Raw genomic sequence first — 22,227 nt, 5'->3', positions numbered from 1 at the left:
GGCACTGATTTTCTCCAGCATCATCTTCCTGATCCCCTTGCTCCTGAGTAGAGCTCATCAGAGTCCAGAATGTGAGGTGTGTTACCTCTATCCCAATGCTACTGTGCTACAGGCACTTGGATAGTGAAGTAGTAACAGATGAAAGGAGAAATTAAAAGGCATTAGTGAGAAAATAAGCTGCTTTCATTTGAGATTTGAGCCAACAGACTAAAACTGTGTGATTTGGTACAAAAACAGTGAAGGTTAAGGGTCGTATAGGGAGAAAATTATCCTTGTATCGGTAAAGAAAGTAGTTTTAAAATAGGAACCTCACTCTAGGGTTACTAATGTGGTTTGCAAACTTTCACTTTTGTATTGTCATTTATTACTGACACATGCCCATTTGATTTATTGGGAAATGAGATTAGCCTAGCATCTGGTCTCATATCAGTGCACCTTGGCTGGTGGCTATTCTGTCCCCATCACACACGGGCCAGCAGCCACACTTGCTGCCCCAGCAGAGGACCCCAAACACACCTGGTTATTCACACAGTGCCAGGCATATGCCAAGGGCTGTGTGATCCATGAAACCTGGTGGACACCAGCCAGCTGCTGGCAAAGCAATTACATGGAACAACCCAAAGAGCACAGCTCCTAAAGCTCAGAGTGAATTATCCTGGAGAAGAGGAGGCTCGGGGGTTACCTTATCGCTCCCTGCAACTCCCTGGGAGGAGGCTGGAGCCAGGTGGGGGTCGGGCTCTTCTCCCAGGGCACAGGACAAGAGGACAGTTGTAAGATGCACCAGGGGAGATTGAGACTGGTCATTAGGAAGCACTTCTTCATAGAATGGGTGACTGGACACTTGACTGGGCTGCCCAGGCATGCGGTGGAGTCACCATCCTTGGAGGTGTTTGAGTAAAGACTGGATGCGGCACTCGGTGCCTTGGTCTGGTTGACATGGTAGTGTTGGGTCATAGGTTGGTCCCGACGACGCCGGAGATATTTTCCAACCTGACTGATTCTATGATAAATTCAGCCTAAGAAAAGGCGAGACAACGCTGGTGCTGGCTTCCCTGCTCCCGCCCGGGCGGTGAGAGACGGCCTGGCCCGGGAGTCTGGCCGTTACATCCCAGCCACACAAGGGCGGCGTCCCCTTCGCACGCAGCAGCCCCGGGCCCCCCGCAGGCTCCAGCGCGGCTGCTCCAGCCCCGCGGGCCGACGGCGGTGCCCGCCGGGATCCCCCGGGGCGGCGGCGCCGGGAGCGCCCGGAGCCCCCTCAGGGCGGCCCCGCCCCGCAGCGCGCGGCCGCAACGCGCGAGGGCGCTGCGGCGCGCGCGGACGTGTCCGCTCCCACAATGCCCGGCGGGACCCGCGCGCCGCCGCCCCGCTGCCCAGGTACGGCTCGCGCCCCCCGCGCGGGGCCGGCGCCGTGAGGGGCGCGGGCGGGCGGGACCCGCGGCCGGAGCCGCCGCCCGGCCCTGCCCGTCCGGTCCTCGCCGCGGCCTCGCCTCCCCTCCCCTCCCTTCCCATCCCGCCTGCCCTCCCCTGCCGGCCTCAGGCCCGGCCGCGGAGCCTCAGGGCCGACTGCGTTGGCGCCTCAAACGCGGTCGGCGCGGGGCCGCCGCCGCCGTCTCGGGGGTGCTGGTGGCGGCGGCAGCGTCGCTGCCGCGGGCAGGGCGGGCGCGGGAGGCAGCGAGGGCCGCTCGGGGCTCCTGGCAAGCGCCGCCCGGTAGCGGGAGCCCGCTGTGTGTAGGGGTCTCCGCCGCTCTCCAGGGTCTGCAGGAGGTTGTGTGAAGTTTTGTGACCTGGAGCGGTGCGGATCCGCCTAAGTCAGTGACCACTGAGTCAGCGCTTCTGCTGCAGCTCCAGATGGTCGTGTCGGAGCTGCCACGTAAGTAGGTGGTAGGTGAAAGGATCAAGCTCCCAAAATCTGGGACGCAACTTCTTCCGTTCCCTTACTTTTTCAGAATTGTTTGGACGTTAGGAGGAATTTCTTCAGAAGGGTTGATTATGTACTGGATTGGGAAGCTAGGGAGGTGATGGAGTCACTGTCTGGAACCACTTGTTAAGGAAAGACTGGATGTGGCACTTAGCGGTGGCTGGTGACGTGGTGCTGGCAAGTCACAGGTTGGACTCGAAGATCTCAGAAGTCTTCTCCGACCTCATTGATTCTGTGAATTTTGATTCTGCCTCTGAGGTCTCTTTCCCTCTGGCTTTATGGAAAGGATTATATTGGCTGGTGATAAAGGATTATTCTCTTGTCTCATACCTGGTGATGTCAGTGTGGCTTTCTTTGTTGTGTACTTCTGTGGTGCTCCACTTTGTACCACGAATTTCTGAAGTATGATGTACAGTGAAAAAATTAAGGCTCCTTCTTGGGTAATGCAGCTGTCACAACCCTCAGAAGCAGGGGCAGTAAATTGTCCAACAGTATTAGCTATACTTGAAGAAAACACAGAAGTTTTATCTTTATTCTGTGTCAGACAGGAGTGCAGCTTGCACATGCTTCCCAGTTTTGTATTTTCTGGAAGGTTTTTATGAGAGGCAGGCATCCCAGCAAGAAAGGCTGTGATTAAGTTGGCTGAAGGCTATCAGGTGCAGGAGGGTAGGTTTGCCATTACACTAGATCTGCTCAGAATTTTGCGAAAGCTAGATTTTCTTAAGGTGAAATATCCTGAGCAAATCATAGTCACAGATCACTTTCAAACACTTCTTAAAAGTGTTAAAAAACTATGTCAGATAGGTTTAAAACAATTAACTATCAGATCACAAGTTAGATGATGAATTTGTTACAAAAGGCTGGAATGTTACAGTTTCTGTTTTCAGGGTTTCTAGGACTTTTCTAGATGCTGCTTCACGGTCAAGTACCATCATAACATGGAAATAAACAACATGATAATTGAATATGTCTTTAAAAAAAAGCACAGTGAAACAAGCTCTGGTTTTCATCACCTGAGGTTTCTCATTCACGGGAGGAAATGAAGCCAGGCACATGTGCTAATTCCTAGTTGTGAAACAGTGGATGCTGACACGTACATGAGAAATTGGACAGCTCTTGGGAAGGTGGAGTAACAGAGGAATAGCTACCCTGCTGACCCTTACCTGTCTGTGGCCAGCTTTCTCCATCCTCCTCTTTTCCATGAGTTTTCCCAGTCCTCATTTGCAGGGAGGGCTGTGAAGGGGAAATTAACAACGATGGGGCAGAAGTAATTCTAACTAAGGGAAACAAGAATGGTGCAAGCATGGAGTGATGCTTTTGTGATGTACTCTCCCTGTTGGTGTTCATGTGGGGGTCAGAATCCCGCTGAGCAAAGGGTTGTGATTTGGTTTTAATACCCCTGGTGGTTTTCTGTGAACTTTTCCAGTTGCCTCTTAAATTCACATAACATGTGAATGTAATGGACAGCAGCCTGTGACAAAAGGTGCCACTAGCTGGTGAGATGTTTTGGACCCTCTGTGGTACCTGTGAGCCAAACACCTGCTGGTTGAATTTGGTATTCCACAATTCTGTCATGGGATGAGACAGCAAACCCAATCTGTTCACTTCCTTCCACTGCAGCTGGAATAGATTTGTAGACCATTTACAGCGGAAGTGCAGTCCTTTGTCATCTTCAGGTGGTTGTGATACAGAATTTTTGGAGGAAAACATACGAAGTTAGTAGCAATTTGGTGAATTACTTAAAGCAGCTTTGAATAGATGTTTAAAGAAGACATTTAGAGGTAGCTCTAAAAGCACTACCTTATCTTTCTTCAATCTCTAAATGTATAAGTGCATATCAAATTTACCACTTGACTCCTTGTGTAAGGGTGTATTGTTTTGAGACTGGGTAAAGTAGATTTAGTAAACTTTTTTTCTTTGTTAATTCATTTTCAGGTAATGCTGACTTCCGTTACAGTATGTGTATTATACATCTCTTGACATATGTATGATCTTCCAAAGTAATTTTCTTTTATTAGCTCTGGTTTTTAGATAGCTTTCTGATTCTTCTGTGAGGAGGCTGAGAAAAAAGTTCATATTTTCACTGGGTGGGTTTTTAAGATGATGGTAACAAAACCTAACTGGTGCTAAGATCTTCAGCTCAACACAATTTCTACCTTGAGGATTTCGTAGTGTATTGAGAGAATTGGCAGGTTTCAATAGAACCTTGTCTTCTGTTACAGAGTGTATTTCTCTGAATACAAGTAGGAATCTTGAAGAAAGTTTTGTTTTGTTTGTTGTCTATGCGTACATGCTGTTAGTGGTATTTATGTTCTTCGTCCTCAGGTGTAGGAGCAAAGAACTGTGATGAGATTGAACACTGAAAATCTTAATGCTTTGGAAATAGAGCTGTGGCTGTGCTGTGCTTTGTTCCTGAAGTGTTCTGAGCAGAGGAGATTATGGATTAATCAAGCATAGCAAATGAGGGGAATGATGGAGTTCAAAGTCAAAGGTTGTGTAAAGCTGAGTTACTCCTGTACTGTGCAGACAGATAACATGTTTTCCCATTTTAAACACCTCAAGTGATGTGACTTCCTGAACTTCACTTAAAGAACACAGAAACATTTAAGTATCTCTGTCATCCTAGTTTTCCTTTGAGTATCTTTTGAGTAACCTCCCTTGGCTATGTTCAGGCCTTTCCAATATGGCCTCACAAAAAGAGCTGAAGTGTGTTTATACTCGGTAAATATGTTTATTAACTTTTTCTGTTTGTTCTTATCTCATCAGGTAGCTCAACATGAACTTTAACCATCGAGATAATTTAAAAAGTGAACAGAATAATATCTGTTCTTCAAAGAGCTGGCTACGGGACTCTGGGTTTCTGCTGCAGTGCAGTCCTATTCACTGCCTTTTCCTGAAACAGGACATGGAGCTATGTTGCTTTCTTCATGTTAGGTGCTAAGGAAGTTACTTGTTTCATCAGGGGAAATGCAGATCCATGAAATTACATTTTATGCAAGTAAGTTAATGAAGGGGTATTTAAACTTTGGTATCTCATCATTGCTCTTTTGTTTAAATTGATACAGCTCCCAAACGTCCCTGTCAGGATTGAGTTCTGAGTGGTAGAGATGGTTATTGTCAAAGAACCATTGCAGTTTAAAGCTCCTCTGCAATTTTGTCATGCTCTTGAGCTGCTGCCTTGTTTATTTGGTTAGCAGCATAGTTAAGAAAATGAGTCCATGTGTATTCCATGTGAATTGTCCTTCTGGGAACACGTGTTCTGGGAACATGAACTTGGATATAGGTAAAAGTTTCTAGAACTATGGGTCTAGTTTCTTGACTGCTCCATGCCAGCAGGCTGGTCTAGAGGAAGTCCTGGAGTTGGGTTTGTTTTCTGGTTTTGTGTCCAGCTGATGGAAGCACTTTGTTCAGGAGGGAATTCTCTAGTGAAGTGCTGAAGTAACAAGGGCACCTGATAAAAGCCTCAAGGTGTTCAGCAGACTGCAGTCAGCACTGGCTTCCACGGCTCTTACAGCTTTGGGGAGAGTCTGATGGCGCTGTACAAGTAAAATACAAGGGTATTAATTTGGAAATTTATTCAGCTAATGTGATGGATCTCAGAGGAGGTTGAAGTTTGACTGCTGATGAAGCTGAATTTACTAAACTGAAAATGACAACACATTTTTAGTGCTTACATTATTATGCCTCTTTCTCTCTGAGGAGTAAATAACCTTGAAAAGCCTGAATATTGTTGATTATTCATTAAGTATCCTGATGGATATATAATCTTTGGGGAGTGGGAAATAGAAGATGAGAGTTCAGGTAAAAAATAGCTATTACCTCTCTTTTATGATGTGGTAGTGTCTTTTCGGGGAAAATTTGGATTTCTGACTTGTGGGAATGCAGTCATTCAGCTGCTGAGGCTTATAAAGCACCCTTAACGTCATAGTTTGAAAGGTGCTGTAAACATGTCAGTATCACACACAAAAGCATATTTCATCTGTATCCAGAAATCTGTTTCTTTTTGCAGTTTGTGACTGTATGGAACTTGAGTAGCATCATCTGAGGGAGGCAAAAATATTTTTTCATAGTGTCTGAAGTGATAGGTGTAGTATATGGTAGGAGTCTGCAGAGCAGTGTTAAGAGCTGAGGAAGTGTTTTCTTTTGGCTTCATATAAATTCTAGCAGTTCGCCCACTTGAGGAGAACAAAATTGTGTACTGATGCTTAGCAGATAAGTAATCCTTTTAATACTTGCCTTGCTAAACTTTTGAATGTTTTGATTTAATGTAAGGTTTGAATAACTCTTTTGTGGCTTGTGTAGATTAGTAGGACTCTAGTTTCAGTTATAGTTGAAAATCTTAACTGTGCCCCAGTTTAGGCCTGAACCCACTATAGAGCTTGAGAAGTTTGATTGATCACAGTTGACTCTGTTTCTGCTTTTACCTTAATTCTGATTCCTCCCAATTTATGTTTTGTTGCAGGTTGTTGTTAACTCGGTTGGCAATGTCTATGATTTTATCTGCTTCTGTGGTCCGTGTTCGGGATGGACTCCCACTTTCCGCATCTACTGATTATGACCAGAGCACGGGAATGCAAGAATGTAGAAAATATTTTAAAATGCTCTCAAAAAAACTTTCTCAGCTTCCTGATAGATGTACTCTGAAAACTGGACAGTATAATATAAAGTAAGGCTTGTCATTTAAGTATTTGCAACATCCTAGGTAGTGTCTCTGTGTAAGTGAAAAAGTTAACTGTTCACATTAGAAGTGTGTTAGCAAGCTAAGATTAATTCTTGGCGCTATTTATGTATCAGAAATTTAAAATAGAGAAATTGTAGAAAGATTTGGACCTATTCAGACTTTCATGGGAGTTCCTTTGTAATGGCACAAAGTCATAGCACATTATGGGAAGAGTGGCTTTACACTGAAAGAGTATGTTTGGATTAGATATTCAGTAAGATCTTCTTTATTGTTTATAGTTCACTTGCACTTTAACTGACATAAATTCTGACTCTAATTTTGATATTTTAAATGAGGTGAGTAATTTCATCATAACTCCTAGTTAACCATGTAGAAATTACAGTGGTGGAAAGTGTACCTACCACCTGAATGATCCTAGAAAGTGCTAAAACCTCTCCATCTACTATAGGGATGTGTGAGTTGGATTAAAGCCCAGGATGGACTAAATAGTTTCAGGGTTTATTTTTTTGTTTGTTTGTTTTTGTTTTGTTGACAGGCTAACTACAGTTGGCCTGGAAACTGATTAGCTTAAAACAAACTTTTAAGAATAAGGTATTAATCAGGGTAGATTTTACTGCTTTTGTCTTTGATTACTTTCAGTACTGTAGGTTATCAAGCAAGATTTTAAAGAAATTTGAATGTATCATGAAAACTGGAACTCTGATGAATTTCCTAAATGCAACAGAATATGTATATTGAAAACTGTCTTTTTCTTATTTCATATTTGCCATCTCTGGTTGTCCTTGCAACTGTCTTTGGAGAATTATTAATTCTGCATTCTGCAGAGCAGTTTTATTCCCATGTTCTAGAAAGAGCCAACAGCCCTCCCCCCAATCTGAAGAAAAGGTTTTGCATTCTTGGGCTGCACCAGATCATATATTGTACATCTGAGATGAGTGAAAAGCTGTTATGGGACAAACCTGCTGTGTTTCTGCATCCTGAAAGCTTTGTTATTTTCTGTTTCACAAGTGTGTGTATATGTGTGCACATACACACATATAGACAGACACATACATGTAAAACAGCTTCTCATATGATTGTGCAATGTGGTGTTCAAGTAAAACATTGTCTAAAAGCAACTTGTTTTTCTTTTAGAGTAATGTTGGACTTTTCAGTAAACATTTATTCCTTTGCTACCCCAGATAAGTTTTTGTTTTTCTGGTTATAGAATATGAGATCAGACTAGAAAAGCAGTTAACTCACTGAATTGAAATTCGAAATTTTGGATATGTTTTCTCAATTCTAGCTTTATAAGTTCTCTGGGAGTAAGCTATATGATGCTGTGCACTGAAAATTATCCCAGTGTCCTGGCTTTCTGTTTCCTGGATGAGCTTCAGAAGGAATTCATCACTACCTACAATATGATGAAGACGAATACTGCTATCAGACCATACTGTTTTATAGAGTTTGGTAAGGAGCTGCCTTTTTCCCCTTCATTCTCATACTAAGACAAATGAGTATTTAAATAGATGCAACTTAATGCACACAAAAAAAATGTCCAAAGCTGTTAATAGCTCTATTTCAGGTGGATTTAGAATCCGATTTAACTCCTGTTAGAGTCAATAAAGAAATGCTTCTGGGGGCATTAAATTAGGCTATTGGAGTTCTATCCAAACTTCTGTTCATTCCAGTAGGTTTTGATTTAAGCCTTGTGTGACCAACTCTGGAGTTAATCTTCTGGCTAATACTAGGAGTTGTTTGACTTCATACCTGTTGAAATACTTAACCTGTGAAGTCATTGAGCTTCATAAATTTCTCAAGTAAAAGATTGCATGTTAGCTCTTAGCTGTGCTTCCTTTTGTTCAATACATGAAAGGGAGAAATTTTTATTTGTCTGATAATGTAGTGGAACATTCAATCTTCAGACTCCAAATGCAGCTCATATATACCAGATAACAGCTGTTTTGAATTCCATTAATTTATGTTGCTTTAATACTATATATTAGAAATGACTGTAATTAGATATTCTTATAAAACACATTCGAGCAAAAAGAACTGCAGTTTCAGAAACATGGGGGAGGATACTTCAGTTGGTTAATTCCTGTCTATAATTCAATCAGTTATTGACAATTTCTGTATAATATTATTGTCCTCCTTGTGAAGATTTCTATGAACACTTTTTTTCTTCCACAACATAATTTTTAATAAGGATATTTACTAAATTAACAGAAAAGCTAGAAGTGCAGCAAATCCTTTGTATTAGAAATGCATTCAGTCTCATGCAATGAAGAGTCATTTGTTTATTCTGTTATTACATAATTAGATCTTTAGAGCTTAATTTTTTTTAACTGTGGAGTTAAATAGCCCATGATGTATTAGGCACAAAACAGAAATAGCATTAAAAATCCAAGATAAATGCTGGTATTTCAAACAATATATTTCAGTTTGTGAACTGAAAAGCTGCATGCATTATGTAATTAACAAAGTCCATAGAAAAATACCTTTTTATTTTAAATTTTGCAGATAATTTCATTCAGAGGACCAAACAGAGATACAACAACACACGTTCTTTGTCAACAAAGATGAATCTTGCTGATATGCAGACAGAAATCAAACTGAGACCACCATATCAAATTTCTGTGTCAGAACTTGGTTCAGCCAATGGCTTTTCTCATATACCTGCGGGGGAGTATAAGGGTGCTGGTAAGATATCTGCAGGTAAGTTCCAGACTTGAATTGTTGTATCCTTAAGTGAGACAGATGCAGCAAAATTCTTTTCTTTTCTTCAAAAAAAAAGCTTTTATTCATGTTTCCAAAACATAAAGCTGGTATGATCTTATGTGCATTTTAGTTCAGATGTCTGTTTTGTCTCCTGCTCCAAATACTTACCTTCCCAAGGCACTCAGAGGAAGAAATGACTCTGTCCAATGAACTGCTTTATTGAAGGAAGAAAACCCCGCAAATGAAGATGAGCACTTAACTGAAGATGATTTTTATTTTTTTACCTTTTAAGATTTCTGAAAATACTGATGTTTTTGCCTAGTAAGACTCAGTGTTGACATAAGCTGGGGGCAGTGTCAGTAGTTAGAGTAGCTGGAGGGAGAAGCATCTCTTTAAGAATCCTCTACAGTGGTGAAAATCCAAAGAGCTGTGCTCGCTAAAAGATGTGCTCTCTAACATGAGTGCCTTGTGTACAGTGTTAAAAATTGTAATTTTGTATAAAACTGCCAAATTCATTTAAGTAGTCATTAATTTTTTAAAACTTTCATTTATTTCGTGTAGGCAGTAAATGTGGAGTTATGGGGTTGAGCTGGGTTAAAGGTTTGTGCTATTAAGGGAATCCTCTGAATGGGTTTGAGGCCCACCTTCAGATGTTTCCCAGCAAGACAGAAACAAAATGCCAAATCCTTGCACTGATACATGGACTCCACATGTGATACTGACGTCATCTGTTTTCAGTCATCCAAATTTAGTGAAGCAAAATCATAAATAGAATGGAAGGAAGTGTTGATTTTAATTAGTTAATACATTTCCATTTTTTTCCCCCCAAAAGTACTTCTTTCTATAAATTATCCTGAGCAGGCACACACTGATGCTGTTCACTTTACAGTGTCAGGGTGCAATCATAAATCATAGAATTGCAATCATAAATCTTAACACCTCCTACAATGTTGTAATAAATGAGATTTTGTGCAGTTTATGTATATGTGTATATTAATAGGATCTCTTTTCCAGTATTTTATCCTTATTATGTACTTACTCATGAGGATTACTCTAGAAGATTGAAAACTGCTTTGTATGGAAGATGAAAACCAAACAAAATGAGTAGGGTGACCTGCTTGTACTCCGGATTTCTGATTTTGAGGATTCCAGGTGCTATGAGACAGTGTAGAAATAACTTGCAGTCTCTGTGTTTGCAGTTTGACAGTATTGGAGTTAGATTCAGGAAAATTAGGAAGGGAAAAGTGTGAAGGTTTTAAATTGTTTAAAGAGTGGAATCTTCTAAACAGCACTGTACATACCTTTGTCATCTTCTTACGTGTGTGGGCTCTTTCAAAGGTGTGTAATGTGTGATACCACTCTTTTGCCACTTTTGATTCTTATATTGTTGTTTACTCTTGTTTTCATGTAATCCTGCTTTGTGGAAAGGTTTATGGTGGCAGAACGGGCATCTGGTTAACTGAAAACTTGTTAGATTCGAACTTCCTGCAGTTGGAAAAATAAAAGGCAATAAACATGAGAGAATTCAGCCTGTGTCAGAATTGGCTGGTTTTTTAAAAAGTTGTCCATGTAGTAGGGGATGTGGTTTTTGTCTTTTTTTGAGTAAGAGTGTTGGAAGGTAATATAGACCTAAATTAAAAAAACATAGGGATCATTTCCCTTTTAACTAAAATAGAAGATTCAGCAATAATTGGCAGGTGATCTTCTATTTTTTTTTTTTACTTACCTCTCCACAATTTCTTACAGAAGCAATTCTGTTGTCCTCTTTCCTTTCCATGTCATTTTTCTTCTGTTTCTCTTTCAATTGCTTTTAACTTTCTTCTTCCTCTGAATTCCATAGATCTCGGTTCAGTTATCCACTTCCTTCCTTGAGTTGCTGTAGAAACTCACCATCAAAGGGCTGTACATTTTGAGAGGCTGGCACTTTGCTATTTCTTCAGCTCTTCACATTTTAGATGCTATTGAATAACAGTGTCTTTTTTAGAAAGTCTGCTAATGGTTTTGTAGTTCTTTACATTCATCACTTCTCTCCACCCTTGAAAAGAACTTTTTCTGGATGTTTGCTGCCCACGCAGTTGGCTGGACTTCCAGATTTCTCCTTTGCTCTAAGGACAGATTCTTACAAAAAGATGTTTTGCCTAGTGGAATTTCCTGAATATGCTGTACTGTTAAAAAGTAGGACTTTCTGGAGTGAACTGTGTTAAATGAAGTTGGAGAGCATCCAGAGGTGGGAAGTTAGGTGGATGCAAATCTTGTTTAGTTGTGCAGAATGGCAGGCATTAGCTTGGGCCGTGGGGGGAAGCAGTGGCTCTCACTTGCTCACACTGTGACTGGATGTGTAGCCAGAGTGTGGAGTCCAGGCCTGCTGTGCTGGCACTGCTTGCAGGAGCAGCCCTTTTCCCTCTGAGAGTTGTGCAGTGCAGTGAGGAGTAGGGGTAATTCTGCATGTGGGAAGCATAAAGTGTGCAGATTATGGATAGAATCTTCCTGCAAAGGTACATGTAGGTGTTGGCAGGCATTAGAAATAGGGTCACAGCATGCTGATGTGTGATGTTTCAGGTTAGGATAAAATTACTATTTTCTGAGCTTTTTTTCAGTGAAGAAACAGTTGTCGGATCAAAGTTGGTTTTTTTTGCTTGATGGTATACTCCATGCTTTTGGGGTTTTTTTTTTTCACATTTTAGTTTTAAATAAACTTTCTTACAAGTAATGTAGTTTCTCATGTCATGTAAATTTCCTGAACTTTTATTTAAATGTCAACATTAAATTCAGAATTTGTGCTTTATTTGAACTGAGAATTTTTGATGTGGCACTTAAGCATATTTCCAAGATTGGTGGCTGTACCAGTTTGAAGTCAACTGTCCTTTACCCTGCCTTCTCTGACAATCCTTCTTCATTCTTTTGGTTTTGCCTTCATCTTTTGTATATAAATGATTCTTGTTGCTCTGATGTAACACTAAAATTTGTTAAGCTCTGTAGAGTTCAATGACATTAGTAATTGTACATAATGTTCTTTATATTTTTTGGATTTACTTTTCATATTTTAGTAAGAGAGAAGTTACTATTTTATGATCTTCATAGACTCTGTTGATTTTTAGCTGACCAGGCTCTTTACTTTCCCCTCATGGTTCTCGAAGAGGTGTTATAGAAGCTGTTATAGTGCACAATGATTTTAAGTTACCCAGTGCATGGGGAAAAGGAGATTTTCTGAAGAGCTGGAGAGCAGAGAACAAATTTTATCCACCAGTTAATGGATAGAATTACTTTTGGCTAAAAACAGTCATATACACCCTCAGCTTTTTGCCAGTCTCTAGCTGAGAGGGTTTTAAAAAAGCCAAAGCAAAACAACCAGTTTGGAGTCATTGAAAAAGAGTGGTGTTGTATACAAAGAGCACATCTAGCATATCTAACCTTAACTGAGTGATTGCTGGGAGTAATGTGCCCTACAGTTAGAAAAGCAATGAGCTCTCAAAGTTAAACATGGGTTATGCTTTTCTTTATGAAAAAACACAACTGCTTATACACTATTAAATTCAGCACAAATGAATTAACTGAACTCATCCTGTATTTTATTTTTGTGTTATTGTGCAGTCATAATTAGACAGCCCTGCCTGCTTATCAATAGCTTTTGTTGGGGCTTTTTTAGGTTCTGTAACTTCATAAACTGTTTGAAAAACCTTTTTCCTGGATGCATGCAATACAAACAACTGGGATTGACACCCCTCTCTCTATTAATGTTACAGTTCATTAACTTCATTGTTTACATCTTTACACTTGGTTGATTTGAACAGTATGATTTGAGCACAGCTCAGTAGTCCCATTGTTACCCCAGTGTTGCCCAGACTGTTAAGAGTTTTGCATTGTTTTTTCACATTTGCTTTCTGTTATTCATTATGGAAAGGGACAGTAATGAGGAACATACATAACTGTTACATACTTGTACATGTCTTGTGACCCTAGATAAGCTTGAAAGAGTGGGTATGCATGGAAAGAAAGAGTGTTTTAATTTTGTGTTTTACTTGTAAGAGGTTAAGCACAATCTGGAGGGTGCATATAAGATTGTAAAAGAGATCCCATCTGAGTTTCAGAGCAGTTTCTTCATGTGTGTCTTTGGTACCACTCGCTGTGTTTTTAAGGAAGGGGACTGTGATAGCTCTGCCTCAGTGTTCTGTTCAGCAAACAAGCTAAATCAGTCTCAATATCTCACTAACGCATTAATGTTAAAGAAGAGTGGGGATTGTGAGAAAAGTTCTTAAGTACATGACTTATTAGCTGGTTCTAATAATGGACAGATTTCACTAGCAAGTGCATCTTTTACTATTGATTTCCTGGCATGCTTGGGCAGCCATCAGTACCGAATAACTGAAAAATATTGGGATAGAGACTAAATATATCAATTATATATATGAATTATAAATCTAAACTGGAGGAAAGTTTACTTTTTGCTTGTGCTGAAACATTTACAATGTTTTGTGTTTTTAGAAAACGGAAATGACATTTTGTGGTTTGCTTCAGTAATCTCTTGAGTTAGAAGCCACTGACAAATGAGATTATTATTTTACTGAATTTCTGAAGGCATTGCTTTGACCTTTGATATCTTTTTTTGATCTGCTTTGCAGCTCCTCATCAGCGTCTGGAACCTGTGACTCTGCCAGGGATTGTCTCATTTGTGCTTAGTCTGTTATGTGGAGCTTTGAATTTAATCCGTGGCTTCCACGCCATAGAAAGCCTTCTCCAGGTATTGTACATGTGTATGAATTTAAAAGTTATGCGTCATAGCAATCACAATTTTTGTTTTAGAAGATGCTATATGATGAGTTGTGCCAGTTTTATTTCAGAAGTACTGTTTGTGAGGTCAGGCCTCCGTTACAAAACCTGTATTGTTTGTGATCCCTGCATCCTCCTTGAGTGTGCTGCCTCATTCATCGAGGCTGTGATTTCAACAGCAGTGGAAGGTGGGTGGCCAACTCCTTCCCTGGTACCTTGGTAGCGGTGAGGATGTGAACATAATGTTCTATTTTCTAAATTTATACCAGGGTGTGAGGCGTTTAATTTCTATAGATGCTATTTAAAAACACTTGAGTGAAATAATGAACAGCTTTGAAAATCTGGGCAGTTTTATTGAAAAGTCCACAGAGCGGGAATCTTTTAAACAGGTTTTATAAAATAGTTTTTAGAGAACTTTTGTAGTTTTTTGTTTGTATTTAATAAACCTTATTTCTCTTTGTGTATTGTAAGGATCAGTGTCAGAAAATTTTTGATTTCTTCTCAACTCCCCTCTCCAAACTGTCTCCCCTGAACCTGTATTTTTTCTGTAAAATCTCTCCTATGGCCCTCCCTGTAGCCTTTCAGTTTCTTTCTATTCCATTTCTTCTGCTGGTTGTATTCCCACAAGTGCTACAGTGTCACTAATAATGGTTTATGCTTTCAAGCAATTCAGGTGAATATGCTGGCAGTACTTAGCAGGCATGCACAGAAAGTTATGTGTGTTGCCACAAAAAAACCAAATATGTCTTTACCATTTAATGGCTGTTATTGCAGTGATAGACATAGAAACTAAACACCCCATGGATGTTTTCTGAGAGAAAATGGTAATCCTCTTGCTTAGTTGGTAGATAGTCTTTTCATTCAAACATATCTGGATTTCATAGAGGCATTTAGGTTGGAAAAGACCTGAGTCCAACCATAACCCAGCACTGCCAAGTTCACTAAACCGTGTTCCAAAATGCCACGTCTACAAGGCTTTTAAATTCCGTCAGGGATGGTGACTCAACCACTTCCCTGGGCACCTTGACAGCCCTTTCAGTGAAGAAAGTTTTCTCCTGGTGCAACATAAGGTGATTTCCACTCATCTTTACCCCTTACCTGGGAGTAGAGCCCAACCCCCATCTTGCTACAGCTTCCTTTCAGGTAGTTGCAGAGAGCAGTGAGTTCTCTCCTGAACCTTCCCTTCTCCAGGCTAAACAGCCTCAGTTTCTCAGGTGCTCCTTGTAAGTCTTGGCCTCTAGGCCCTTCAGCAGCCAACTGCAATATTTTTGATACCTAATGGATTTTTTTAGGTGAAGAAGAATACCTGTATTCGTTATCTTACATAGTATTGATATATGTAAAGATGGAATAAACAGTACTGTTGAGTCTCAGCATTTTGTGAAGACTAGTGGATAGATGAACATTTATGGAAATGTTTCATGCTAGGTCCTTCTTTTTGAGTTGTCTTTGGTTTGTTTTTTAAAGAAAGGCCAAGTTGAACCTACATCTCTACTTTATCCCTAATTAGGTTTTTCTGTGTTATGTACATTTCTCTCAGTTTATAAATAGGAATGATTTTAAAGTATGCTGTAGTACAAATAGTACTGAACAGATTTCTGTCAGTTAGTGTGATGTTGCTAAAACTTATTTTGTTACTTTTCTGCAGCTGAGTTTTAAAAAAGAACACCAATGTTTGATTAATCTAAGTGATGACAGGACATCCAGTTCATTTTATTCTCTGTGTTATTGCATCTGGAGGTAATAGATTTCAGTACGGATGGAAGATAATTTTCATTTCTGACAAATGAGGCACACTAAAAATCCATTAAAATTTCTCTTAATTTACTTTATTATGGAAAAATCCACAAGATTTAGGGAGAAGTAATCCAAAACTTAATGGAATGTATTGTGAGAAGTCATTTCAAAGCATCTCTCTGAATTACTGTTTGCTTTATCATCAGTGGTTTTATTTGGGTGTTAGTAAAATTCTGTTACAATCTGTAACTGTACTCCACGAAATACACAGTGGCACTGGGGCAAAGAGTTACACACTGGGTAGAAGTTACTGCATTGTGTATGTAATCTTTATGTGCAGACATGCAAAGTTTTTCCGTTACAGCACAGGACATGGAAATACTTCACTCTGAACATACTCTCAGCAGACACAAGCTGTTCTTGTGAATGCACCACCATCTTCTCAAGCGATATTTGCTCTCAAGGACAAACATTTGCATGAGTACCCATTGTTTTCCTTGGAAAGTTTTTGGTGGTTGCAGATGTTTGCTAGAAATGCAGTTAGAATAGTCATTGAGTGTGGAAATTTACTCTGCTCAGCAGAGTATTCTCTTATTAACTTATTCAGACCCATTTGAATAAGTTAAAGGATTTGTTTTCTAAACACATAGTAGAAAAATCTGTCACTTCAAGTAATTTTTTCCGTCTTTCCTTCAAGAGAACCTTATTTTCCAAGTCAGATAAATTCCTGTGCTGCTGTTTGCTCTCACTGTCTGAGCACAGAGCTGCCTTCGTTATTCTCTGTGTAGAGTTTTACCCCACCCTAGTGGCCAGTTTGTGTCTTTTCCTGTTAACCTCGTTTCCATTTTGTGAAACTTTAGGAAGGCACAATTCTACAAAGTTGCTATTAAAGGTGGCTACCAGTGTTTAGACTTTAATTTTCAAAGGCATCTGGAGAAGGTAAATATCCAGTGTTAGAGATGGACTTCTTTAAAGCTTTTGAAAATCTTGGCAAGAGTTGTTTGTTGTGAATAAGCAGTTTGGTCAGACTCCAGGTCATGATTTTTTTGCAGACACATAGGTAAGCACTCATTAGTACTAATTCTCAGTTTAGTGTGGTAAAGGAATTGTTTTAAAACCCTGTGTGAAACTACTTTAACATGCAATAATTCATAACTTTTGTACTTTAAATGCCTGGTATTTCATTTGTCTCTTTGTAAAACATGGCTTTTTGTTTTATTCTTGCAGAATGAAGGTGAAGATTTCAGCTATGTTATTGCATTTTTTCTTGGAACAGCAGCCTGTTTGTATCAGGTGTGTTTTTCTGTTTGCATAATTCACTAGAGTTTAGAAACATTACTCAGTCATGCATAAGTGTCATTATGTTTTCTTAAATGTCACAGATACTTGAATAGGGTGATCATAAAAAATATTTTCTGCTCTGTTTTTTTCCATTAATCATAAAGTATCGTGTAGTAGTAGATTGATACAAAGAGCTTCTGTTTGCCGGCATGTTTTCTCCAGCTGGATGATTAAGACATTTAATTAAGATAATTATCTCTAAAGTCACAAGCAGTGGAGGTTACATTATTTTCTTGAAATAAGAGTTTCATAGTTCAAGTAGACTTAACCATCTGAATAAATTGCTTACTGCTTCTCTGTGATGGGCAGATTTAAAGCAAATACAGTAATACTTAAGCACTGCACCCTGGAATTTTTCTCATTTTGTACTTTAATGTGCATCTTCCTTTTCAAAGCTTGTGGCCACTTTTCACTGATTTCCTGCCTGACACTTCCCCTTGTTTTTCTTGTCTTTCAGTATTCCATTTCTGCATCTGAATATTGACTTTCTGTTATAATTTATAGCAAGGTGCCTGCTGGCATCTGTCATTCAGTGACACTGCTGTTACATTAACCTATGTCTGTGTCTCTCATGCTCAGTTGCTCTTACTATAATTACTTTGACTTTTAATCTTAGATTTGTGGAGTATGCAGGTTTTGCTTGTTTCTGTGTGTCAGTGTTTAGTACTGTGTCAGACAATAATGTAAGAAAATGCCTTTCTATCAGTCTTTTGTCCAGGTTATCTGTAATCTTCATACTCTACAATTTATCTCTAGCAAAATGTCGCAAAACGTGACTTCTGTTCTTCAGCACTTGTTGACTTTCCATCAACTTTTGCCTTAAATAATTTAGATTGGTGTTAATTTTCCATGCCAGCAGTCAGTTCCATATCAGATAAGGTAGAGCTCCTCCATTCTTTTTTCATGTAAAAAATGCACTTCTTTCCTCCTCTCCTGAACTGGAAACCTTATTCTTTATAAAGTATTCATGTCTGTCCATTGAGACATGAGGATGTGTATCTTTCCTCCACTGTTTGCCTTTAACAGAGCTGTCTCAATGAAAGAATCCATGCAACTTGGAATGTAGGCTTTTTATTAATACTCAAAATACATCTGTTGAAACTCTGTTTCCCACTCTCTGGTATCATTCCTGCAATATGTGATTGGTCAGTTTTCAGAATTGAGGGTTGTTGGTTCTCTGGCATGTTCTGATGTTCTTTGGCTACAGTTAAGAACTCAGGACATTAATTCTCTGTGTTGCCCAACGGCAACATTTCACTGTCATTCACCCACCAGGCGTCCTTCATGCTGTATTGTCTTGTTCAGTTAATAACAATGCAGCAGTGTGTCTCTAGTTCCCAAGAAATGGTTATAACTCAGGTGTGCAGGCAAAAGAACAGGACTTACGTGGAATATGATGTTTTAGGCTCACTGGCATGTCTAGTGTTGCTTCACAGTTTCTAGTCTTTTTTAAAGAAGAAAAAGTAACAACAGTCTCAGTTGTACCAGAAGTGGACAGTATCAGAAGCTGATCCTTCAATCATTTCTTTACGTTCATTAAAAAAAACCAAAATCAAAAATCAAAATCTTCTCTGAAGTAGCACAGAGGAGCCTTCTTCATAAAAGCATGCTCAGTATAACACTTGATGATAACACTTCCCTTTAGTAGAAGAAAAACAACCCTCAGGAGTTTCCTAACAGTACTTGTTACAGTAAGCTATTAAAACTGTAGTGTTTTGGCCTTTTGACTGTTTTTTGGCCTTTTCATCTGTTCTGTAAGGGACACATCCAGTAGTTCAGAGTTAGACCAATGAAAGATACACTTCAAAATTCATTTAAAGCAGTTCTTTAGTAAAACTCACAGTCATACGACATCATGTTACAGTAACATTTTAAAACTACTGTTTTCAAGCCTTTATTAATCATTTTGATGAAGCATATCTTGACTCTTATTTTAATCTTGGAAGCAGTCACACTTGTTCATACGTTGTCAGTGGAAGTGACAGCACTAGGAAATTATCTCAATTCTTATTGCTGAGATACCAGTACCAACTAATTGCTCTTTTAGATATGCTTCTTGAATTTGTCAGCACAAATAGGTTGCATTTACTCTGCTCAGAATGGCCAAGCAGGTTCAGAACACTTCTGTCTGGGTTTTGAAACATGCAGATTATTCATCTCTAGCTTTATTTTGCTTTGGAGGAAGGACATATAAATCTTATTGATTGTGCCAGTCCTCACCTCTCTGGCAATAAATAGATATCCAGACGCTTCAAGTAGTTTTGCTGCTCTCAGCTACACTTGCAGTGGAAACGCATGCTTTGTAACAAAAGTGGTAAGAGTTCAAATAGAATATAAAGTAACCTCAATAAATTGCATTGTTCAGTTGCCTTTTTTTTGAAGAACATGAAAAATGAAAAGAAAATAGAGTTTTTTGACTGATAAAACATGGCAAATGCCCAGGAAGAACAGAAATGGCACTTAGATAATCTGTTGGTGGATGCTATTAAATATGTGTGACCATAGTTATAAATCCATTTGGAACAGATTTGGAATAGAAAGTAAGCATAAATACTATTGTTATCTACCTTAAAGCTCAGAGAAAAACTTCCTTCAGCAGAAATGACCTGATCAAGGGAAGGGACAGAGGATTTTTTTTTTATTTTGTAGCAGTTAAGGGAGTAGTTCAAACACAAGAAGAAATAAAAGTAATGTCTGGGTAAAAGCTGTGTCCTTTTAGGGATAAAAACTGAGGCAAAAGACTTGAACAGATTTCCTGTTACAGTAGGAAGAAGGCTGAGTAGGGAACTGTGGGCAGTCCTGACAGACTGTGTTACACCACATTGTGCAGAACATTGCCTAAAATGTGGTAGAATTCCAGGAGAGTAGTTGTGTCTCTCCAAATGCGATCAGTTCTGCAGCAGACACAGCAGGGCAGTGGGTGTGGGCCTCTGCATCTGCCAGGTAATCCTCAGCATCACAGCATCACTCCTGGCAGGACACTGGGAGGTGTCTGGGGGAGTGCTTTGTGCTGAGCTCTGGGTCCCTGTCCTTCCTTATTGCTTTCCTGAAGAAGACTGCTGTTGTTCCTTCTCCACTGCTTGAGTAGAGCAGAGTTTGACTAGAGATTGCCAGGAACATCCAATATCTTTTGTCATAGGCCACTCATTGCAGGCTGTAATTAATTATTGTGAAAGAATTGTTCTCAGAGAGGGTTTAATGCAAGCAAAATGTAGCCTTGTATTGGTATCAGGTACTCTTCATCCTTCTATGACTGCTGAATTGATACTGTTATTCCATGTCTGATTCAGACTTTTCCTTGGTTTGGGCTGTAAGTTTTCAGTGACCAGATAGTTTTTCTTCAATAGAAGTTATTTTCCATGAAGTAACCTGATTTCTTTTTTATTTCCTGACAGTGTTACCTGTTTGTGTACTACACAGGCTGGAGGAATGCCAAATCCTTCCTGACCTTTGGGTTGATCTGCCTGTGTAACATGTACCTGTATGAACTGCGCAACCTGTGGCAGCTCTTCTTCCATGTGACTGTGGGAGCTTTTTCCACCTTACAGATCCGACTGCGACAACCCCAGGGAAAGTCTCCTGATTACAATGTCTGACAAGTCCTGGAACATTGAGACCAAGTCTTGTTCCAGTAGTTACTCTCAGGAATGTAAAGCTGTTCTCCAAAAGAAGAAGCTGTCTGAATGGGGCTTTTTTTTTTTTTCTTTCCTTTCTAATATATCAATGTAAGATGCCTATGGACATTTTACACTTGGTGGTTGAACCTTTTTTTAATTATTTTTTTATTTTCTTGAAAAGGACACAAAAGAATATGGGACTAGAGGAGGAAAGTGAAACATATCCATGCAGTGAAATGTATATGTAGAATATGACTGGTGGCATAAAAAAGCTTCATTCGTGCATTCCTGGAGATAATCTGATGTGGAACTATCTGATGGTATTGTATGATCACATTATCTGATGGTAATGTGGAAATACATTTGTACATTAATGGAGGAATGTGTAGAGTATGTTCTGCATATTGTGCAAGCTTTTCACTTCCAAGGTCAGTTTTGCCTTTGTGAGGCAGTAGGGAATAGGCTAAATAATAATAATGCTATTGCATATTAGCACACTAGATGTGGAATATGTAAGATACTAAATTTTGGAATGTTTTGTTTCACATTGACATATATGTGAATGTTTTCTTAATTAAAATGTAACCTGGAAACTCAGTTTCTGGGGATTGGCCTCACCCATGGCGGTCTTTCTTGTGCTGTAAGTTCTTTAATGTATTTTCATTTATGATTTTCTTTTAATTATTCTTTGACATTGATTTATGTAGCTAGGGTTCATTTTTTGTAATTATCCAAAAAGTTCTGCCACTAAATCCAGGATTCTTGCACGCTTCATGTGTTTGGACTCTGGAAGGGTTGAAAGAGAACGTATTGGTGAGTAAATGGAGTGACTTGTACTTGTTGGATTATTGTTCTGTTTATATGTTCTTCCTTTCAGAAATGGATGAATAATTAGCTCAAACCTGAGACAGACAACTGGTGACAGGAAAATAATAAATCAGTCTGATTAGCTTAAGCAAGAAATACAGGGATTGTGTTGATTCTTTGGGCTTTATGGGTTGGGTGTTTTTGAGCTGGGATAAAACCTCTGTGATCTAGTTGAGAGAACAATTGTATGCTCCCAAAGCTGGTGAATCAAACACAGGCCCCAAACAACCATACAAGACCACTATCACTTACACTGGGATTTTATACAACAGTTATTTATGATGTTCTATAATATATAAATAGATGTAGGTTTTTATCTACAAGTTGTAATCAAGCCTTAATGGCAGAGAGGTTGCAGTGCTTTTGTGTTGCTGAATTTGGAAACTGGCAGAGATCTGCTGTGCTATGAAATGTTGGCCCAGGCAAATTTTCTTGGGCATTTCATACCAAAATGTTATGTTTTAAAATAAGTTATTTAGTATCAGATACTGTGACCAAGAAAAAAGGAACTGGATATCTTTCTTTTTAAATAGGTGGAGTATTAGTTAATAAAATTGTACATAATACAACCAAGAATTAGAGGATGAAACTGCAATGGG

The 22,227-nt window shown here is 39.3% G+C and overlaps 1 protein-coding gene across 4 annotated transcripts; it reads left to right on the top strand.

Moving 5' to 3' along the window:
* Positions 1 to 1,313: 1,313 nt before the first annotated feature.
* On the top strand, positions 1,314 to 21,724 carry SEC22A (SEC22 homolog A, vesicle trafficking protein). 4 transcript variants are annotated; one of them, XM_058840130.1, is made up of 8 exons: positions 1,314 to 1,374; positions 4,685 to 4,916; positions 6,381 to 6,584; positions 7,885 to 8,048; positions 9,102 to 9,296; positions 13,919 to 14,037; positions 17,031 to 17,096; positions 20,540 to 21,724. In XM_058840130.1, exons 3-8 carry the CDS (start codon positions 6,403 to 6,405, stop codon positions 20,738 to 20,740), a joined length of 927 nt encoding a protein of 308 aa, XP_058696113.1. In that variant the 5' UTR covers positions 1,314 to 1,374; positions 4,685 to 4,916; positions 6,381 to 6,402; the 3' UTR covers positions 20,741 to 21,724. The 4 variants fall into 4 exon arrangements, with proteins under 4 accessions (XP_058696113.1, XP_058696112.1, XP_058696114.1 ...); XM_058840129.1 differs by lacking the exon at positions 1,314 to 1,374 and adding an exon at positions 1,409 to 1,870; XM_058840131.1 differs by lacking the exon at positions 1,314 to 1,374 and adding an exon at positions 4,095 to 4,409.
* Positions 21,725 to 22,227: the final 503 nt, after the last annotated feature.

Source organism: Poecile atricapillus, chromosome 5 (genome assembly GCF_030490865.1).
Source record: "Poecile atricapillus isolate bPoeAtr1 chromosome 5, bPoeAtr1.hap1, whole genome shotgun sequence".
Lineage (NCBI taxonomy): Eukaryota > Metazoa > Chordata > Aves > Passeriformes > Paridae > Poecile > Poecile atricapillus.
The sequence above is the reverse complement of the archived record's forward strand: the minus strand, read 5'-3'. Positions and strand labels throughout refer to the sequence as shown.